The sequence below is a fragment of the Cynara cardunculus genome (genome assembly GCF_001531365.2).
Source record: "Cynara cardunculus var. scolymus isolate 2C chromosome LG 2, CcrdV1, whole genome shotgun sequence".
Lineage (NCBI taxonomy): Eukaryota > Viridiplantae > Streptophyta > Magnoliopsida > Asterales > Asteraceae > Cynara > Cynara cardunculus.
Window position 1 is genome coordinate 4506784 of NC_037529.1, and position 7148 is coordinate 4513931.

The 7148-nt window shown below is 41.8% G+C and overlaps 1 protein-coding gene across 1 annotated transcript in view; it reads right to left on the minus strand.

Moving 5' to 3' along the window:
* Positions 1-697: 697 nt before the first annotated feature.
* Positions 698-7148, minus strand: part of LOC112508183 (PRA1 family protein A1-like) — an 11063-nt gene continuing 4612 nt past the window's right edge. The window contains exons 4-8 of the mRNA XM_025112968.1: positions 2386-2472; positions 2221-2309; positions 2049-2120; positions 1848-1962; positions 698-1109 (exon numbers count right to left, since the gene is read on the minus strand). Of these exons, the coding sequence (XP_024968736.1) occupies positions 1859-1962; positions 2049-2120; positions 2221-2309; positions 2386-2472 (352 nt within the window). The 3' untranslated portion in view covers positions 698-1109; positions 1848-1858. The remainder of the gene's footprint in view (positions 1110-1847; positions 1963-2048; positions 2121-2220; positions 2310-2385; positions 2473-7148) is intronic.

Genomic DNA, 7148 nt, shown 5'->3' on the forward strand with positions numbered 1-7148 from the left:
TTGCTTTCTTTAAGTATATAGTAATAGTACAAAAGAAGACGAGTGTATAACGTATTTTTGGTATACAATAATAGCCAAGATTCTAAATAACGTGAGGCATGGTGGTGATGTCAAGTCTCGCAACGTTTTCAAGACGTGACTTATAACCTTCAAATCTTTGCCCCGGTGTGATTTTGAAAATTACTAAACTACCCATGTCAAATTAGAACCCTACAACCGGGGCAAAGATTGAAACTAAAGCAAAACCAGATAGCCCAGATGATCAATGACTAAATAGTCGACCGCTGACCCCATTGGGAAAGGTTTCGGTGCTCTTACCTGATAATTAGTAGCAAGCAGCTGACCAACACTTTTTTATGTGTTCAATCCCTGCAAACGGAGGAACTTAAACAAAACAAACCAAACCAAACCGACCCAGTAAATCTCACTCGAAAGTAGAGCGGCTGCTGTTTTCATGAAGACCCCTTGCTTATGCAGGGAACTCAAAACGAATAGATAAATGAACCTGATTAATACTGGAATGATGCTATTGTGGAAGCAAATGAGCCTGATGCTGATAATCTGTTCGGTGAAAGTCCCCTCCGGCCTCCCCTTCAGACAAAACCTGATAACCAGGTTTTAAATATTCGGCAACCCCGACTCAACATCAGTTATCAAAGTGTGTTCAGAAAAACTGGATCCATATCAGTTGCAGTATCTTGTGCGATATTAAGGATGCATGGTTCAATACAACACTCGACATCATATAATCAGAAATGATACCAGTCAAAAAAACGTTTGAAATTTGATCCATTCACACGTTTATGAAACGCTATAGCTGAAACTACCAGCTTCTAAAGCATGTGTCGAAATATTCAAATCCCAGCAGACTTTACATAAGATTTCAGATTTCATGTACTAATTTTTCCCTTCTTTCCCACTGGAGGTTTGATCAACTAATATCTTTATGTCATGTTATCGAAGGATAAGAGATCCAGGTAATTTGAAAACTATTACCCACAGCAAGCGTACTTTTGAGCAGCCCAAACGACAAGGATTATTCCGCAACAGCAGCATCAATAGGAAGTCCAGCCTCAAAAATACTGCAACATGTTTCTTCATAGGTGTCCCTAAAAGGGCAAAGATTAATACAACCATCCAAGGATAATGACGTAAGAACGTCTATGAAAGGAATAAAGCAAGGACGAGATATGCAAAAACAAACGACTGCTAGTTTGATCTGCAAGTGCCCTAGTCTTTCAAGGCCCGTGGTTATATAATCTGGAAATACTATTGTAACTCTTTAGATCATAGCTTACCATCACAACTTGTAGAAGGGCACATGATCATATTAAGAAATGGCTTAATCAGAAGATCAATTTCACTGGAAAAAAAATACCAACACATTGGCAGAATGGTTGATTGCCATTTATGTTCCAATTCAAAGATTATTATATGGTAGACTGTAACCATTTACACGATCCAAACAACAAATGACTCGAAATATCATTTCTGAACACAAACAATATTTAACATATTTCTGGCAGACCAGCAGCACCAAAATGCCCCACAGTTGAATGTTCAATAAACCAGAATCACTAACCTTAAAGGTTCTATAAAATTATTGAGAATATACAAGGGCATATACACAAGTTTTAGTAAATATTATGCAATCTTGAGAGGAAGATGTAAGACAGTACCAAATACGAAATGTAAACATAAATAAAGAACATAAGCATGAACACAAAGAAGGGAAATATCAGAACATTAAAGCATGGAATGAAAAGTAGTATGCATATGTCATAGAACATAATGCAATACATTCAGGTGAGGTCAAAGCTCAAAAAGAATGAGTTATGAGTACACACATGAACGGTGACTACAGTTCACTGTAATTGCGCCAAACTGCACGAAATTCCTCACGGAACGTATTCAGACGTGCTTTCAGGTTAGGTGTTCGAAAGCTTGCATGCAGGATAGTAGCTGAGAAACAGAGGAGTTAGCAACCAGTACATGATACTGATACAGAAAATTCATATTATTCATTGAATAAGAAGATTGAAGTATACCAAGAACGCCAAGGGCAATTGCCCATAACAAAGTGAAGAGGCCACAAGAAGCAAACCAAAGAATGAAACTCACTGTGAAAGGACAAATAGACAAATACTAGATCAGCCTTTTGATATCAGAAAGTTATCCCAGAAAAAGAAAATTGATGAATGTGAGAAAGCTTTTCAATACCAGCAGAGAACGCAAAAACAAATGCCCAGCGGGGCCGTCCACATATATAAATTGCCCTCTTAGAGGAAGGGCGCCCACGAAGAACAGGCCTGCAAGTTTACATATGATCGTATAAGAAAAAGTATCATTTATGTGTTATAATAAAACTAAAGCAAAGAAGCTCACGTTAGTGGAGGTCTCATTTTTGCAGCTAAATGTGGAGAAAACTGCCTCACAGTTCTTGTTGCCTTTTCACTAAATGTGCCTGCAAAGCTGTAAACCAGTACATTATCAAATTAGAGGGCATTTAATAAGTTATGAAAGAACCTGAAAAACAATCAGCAAGTTACAGTTAAACCACCACCTAGAAAGAACATAAATAAGTTTATAGCCTTTTGCTCATAGCTTTCACCCAATCACTTTAATTCCTGTTTTCACATGTACAAATTAGCATCCACTTGAGAGATGATCAAAAGGACATACTGCCTTTGTTCCGGAAAAAGAGACAAATGCAGAATTTCAGGTTCTCAACCTTAGGTTTTGCCAAACATAAGCATGACAAAAGATTTTATTACAATATTTATCCCGAACGTTATTCTATAGTCTTCTTACCAAGCTAAGTGTTCTTGGTACGTACTAGGTTTGACTTATCTGTTTTTTCAAAGAAAGTACTATGTGACCATATAAAGCAGGTTGCACTTAGATATCTGTTCTCATCTTCAGGATCAGATGTCTCAATTGGAAGATTCAAATTTTAAGCTAAAAGAACATACATAACAAAAACAGATATTGCACATGTGTAAAGTTGTACTGTCTAAAAAGAAAGAAATATAAAACAAAAAACCACTTCATACTACAGATGATCTCCCATTGCTCGATGCTGTTCCAATCTCCGATACAAGAATAATCATGGGTTTCACATTTTTTGACATGTCATTGCTCCCCATAGTTCCCTTTTAAAACATGATATGGCACTTTATGCATATTTACTGCTTTTTATGCGTAAAATACTCAAAATTTAACCCCAATCCTGTCCCTCTTTAAATTTCATCCAAACCTTATTTCTCTCAAAGTTCAATCCATGAAAGTTGATAATTCCACCATGATCTGAGAGATAAAGAAGAGAAACCAAGGGAGAACATTGGCAGTGGTGGTGAAATGAAGGTGGTGTCAGAATGAATGGGGTGAGAGGGTTGGGAAAACAAGAGGGGTGGTGGTATGCCAGGTCAGGTGGTGCTGCTGGTAATGAAAGGAGGAGGCGCATTCGACAAAAAGGGGGTGTCAATAATATTTGTGCGTACAGAATCTGCTAAAAGCCATCCAGTCTGTGAATTAATTGACAAGTATACACCAAAAAAGAGAATATTAGGGTCTAAAGCATGGCATGGCATCAAAGTTACAGATAACAAAAACGGGTATGACAGATCGAGAGGTGGAGGGCAAGATGATGTCCACCTAGGCATCAGTAATGCATCTGAGCTTATGATTATTAAAGAACGTCAGTTGTTTCATAAGATGCTCAAAATTCAAATTGACTGAACTTCTGAGGATTTGGCTCAATTCTGAAATTTAAGAAAACAAAAACCAAGTGACAGTCATTGGCGATATTGGAACAGAAATTACAATTTGCGCCTCTTATATCTTTAATCTTGAACAACAACACCAATCTCTCCTAAAACTTCAAGCCTTCAGTCAACACGTGATACGGATCCAGTTATCATGGGTCATAATCTACCCAAACCAAGTATTACTAAAGTATATTCTAGAAGGGGTAAAAGGGTAGAAAAGGAAAGTGGCTAAATTGGGTTGGTTAGAGAGAATCTTTAAATAAAGGCACATGGGGGAAAGGAGAGGGCATTCTGTTATTTGTCTAATTTGTTAGAGGCTCCTAGCGTTAGCTGGAGAGAGGGAATTCTCCCTGGATATTTTGTTCTTGTATTTCCTTTTCTTATCATTTCAATTCCATACATCCGACTTTCTCCCTTAATCATCTGTTACCTTTCTTCATTAATTTCTGAATTGTAACATTGGTCCGACCTGCCGCCTTCCATGCCGCCGCCGGAAACACGGTCCCAACATGTGCGATTAGATCAATATGAGGAGCAACTGCAGCTCCTTCAAGCTGATGTTCAATCGATCAAGACTTCGTTGCACGCATGGGAGGCTGATCATTCTCAGGAGGAGGAATTCCGTACCCTCGTTCTCTCTTGGGTAAAACAGCAAGGTAAAGTCTCTGATTCTGATGTTGCTGGGGGTTCGGGCTTAGCCGGTGCTACTCCGGTTCACCCTCCAGCGGGTTTGGGCGAATTTTCGTCGCATCCGTCCGGCCAATCTCCGGGTGGCGGTCCTTCGTACGTACCTGGGGGATCTCTGTTGCCTAATTCCGACCCACCGTGGGCAGCTAAGAAGGTCGAATTGCCGGAATTTCAGGGCTTCGATCCTCAGGGGTGGATTAAACGAGCGGAACTGTATTTCGATATCCATGAGACTCCTTCCCATCTGCGCATTCGTTTGGCTCAAATGAGCATGGTGGGTGTTGCACAGCACTGGTTCACGATTGTTCATCAACTCTACGATCCTCTCTCGTGGGAACAATTCACTCGCGAATTATTGCAACGTTTTAGCGGTCTCGTGATTCAGAATCYGTATGAACAGTTGGCAACGATTCAACAGGTAAACTCTATTCACGATTACATCGATGACTTCGAGTATTTGTTATCGCTGGTTCCCCGATTGCCGGAATCGCAGGCGTTGGGCTATTTCATCGCGGGTTTACGGGAGGAGGTTAAACGGTGGGTCCGCCTTCACCGGCCTCAGTCCCGATTGGACGCCATGTATCTTGCAAAAGATGTMGAGGAAATGCTTCGACCGTCTTCTGGGAATCTCTCCCTTTCCCGTTTTCGTTATCATCCGGGGCCTGGTTTCTCTCCTGGGCCGCCTCTTACTGGGAGGGCTTCGCCAGTGGGCCGCTCAGACTTTAAAGGCCCATTCTCTGAGCCCAGCGGTGATCGGCYGTCCGTTTTTGGGTCTCGTTCTTCTGGGGCAACTCGTACGCCRGGTATTCCTTTTGGGGGTATTCGACAAAAAGGAGTTCGTTCACTCACCCGTACGAAATGGGAAGACCGCCGGAAAAAAGGGCTTTGCTTCCGATGTGGTCAACAGTTCGGACCTGGTCATAAATGCCCCGAAGGAAGGTTACATATCCTTCTCCTAGGTGATGAGGAGGCGGAAAATGAAGATGCGGATCTTCCGATAGCTGATTTAACTCTGGACAGTCCTCCTGACAATCCAGACCTCCCAACGGGTACGTGTAATGCTTTGGAGTTCCTCGCCGCCACGGCTAATTCTATGGGTGGGGGATCTACCTTAAAAGTCGAAGGACAAATAGGCGGAATTCCAGTGGTCATTTTAATCGATAGTGGTGCGACCCATAATTTCGTCTCTCGGAAAGTCGTGACAGCTTTGGGATWGAGCACTCATTGTTTTTCGGGTATCAATATCCAATTGGGGGATAATCATCTGGTATTCATTGATCACCGCTGCCCTAATTTAGAGGTTTTGGTCGGAAATTGTGCTTTTGACATTTCTGCCTTAGTGTTCGATGTGGGTCGATTGGATATGGTTTTGGGAATCGAATGGCTTAAAACGTTAGGGGACGTAGTGCATAATTGGGACCATCCGTCCATGCGATTCATGTATCGGGGTGTTTCGGTCTTTCTTAAAGGCTTAACCGACACCYAAGTCTCGTCGTATTCGTTACAAGGGTGGTTGTCGTCGTTAGTCACATCGTCTTCTCTATTAACAGCAGAAAAGTCAGCTCACCACACCACCGTTAATGAGGTGTTATCAGCGGCYCAATTCAGTGATCTAGACACTCTTTTCAATCTCTTCGAGGCTATCTTCCAAGAACCTTCCAGCTTGCCACCCGAACGCCCGCACGATCATCGTATTTCCCTTATATCTCCCACTCCTATTTGTGTACGTCCTTATCGTTATCCGCATATTCAAAAGSCAGAAATCGAGAGTCAAGTACGGGAACTGTTACGTTTAGGAATGATCAGACCAAGTAAAAGTGCCTTTTCAAGTCCCGTGATTTTGGTTTAAAAAAAAAAGATCAGTCCTGGCGCATGTGTGTTGATTACCGTGCCTTAAATAAGGCTACGGTACCGGATAAATTTCCCATTCCGGTAGTGGATGAACTTATTGATGAATTACAGGGGGCACAGTTTTTTTCAAAATTGGACTTAAARTCGGGTTACAATCAGATCCGTATGACGCCCGACAGCATTGATAAAACTGCTTTTCGCACCCACGATGGGCATTACGAATACTTGGTCATGCCCTTTGGACTCACCAACGCACCGGCCACTTTTCAAGCCGTGATGAACGATATTTTCCGCCCTTGGTTACGTACTTGTGTCGTGGTTTTTTTTTTACGATATCTTGGTTTATAGTCCCTCGTGGTCTCAACATCTCACTGATCTTCGTACCGTATTCCAGATTTTACAAGATCACTCTTTCGTGGTTAATAAAAAAAAAGTGTTCCTTTGGTCAACAATCACTTGAGTATTTAGGGCATATTATTAGCAACAAGGGGGTGGCTATGGATCCAAAGAAAATCGAGGCGATTGTTACATGGCCGGTACCCAAACAACTCAAGGGCCTAAGGGGTTTTCTCGGCCTCACCGGGTATTACCGTAAATTCGTTCGCCATTACGGTAGCATCGCCWAACCTCTTACGGACCTCACAMAGAAAGACTCATTTCAATGGACGGCGGCTGCCCAGACAGCCTTTGAAGCTCTTAAACTGGCTTTGATCTCGGCTCCGGTTTTGGTCTTTCCGGATTTTCAGTTGCCATTTGTGGTGGAATGCGATGCCTCGGGTACGGGTATTGGAGCCGTCTTAATGCAAAAACAACAACCAATTGCTTATTTTAGCAAAGCTCTTA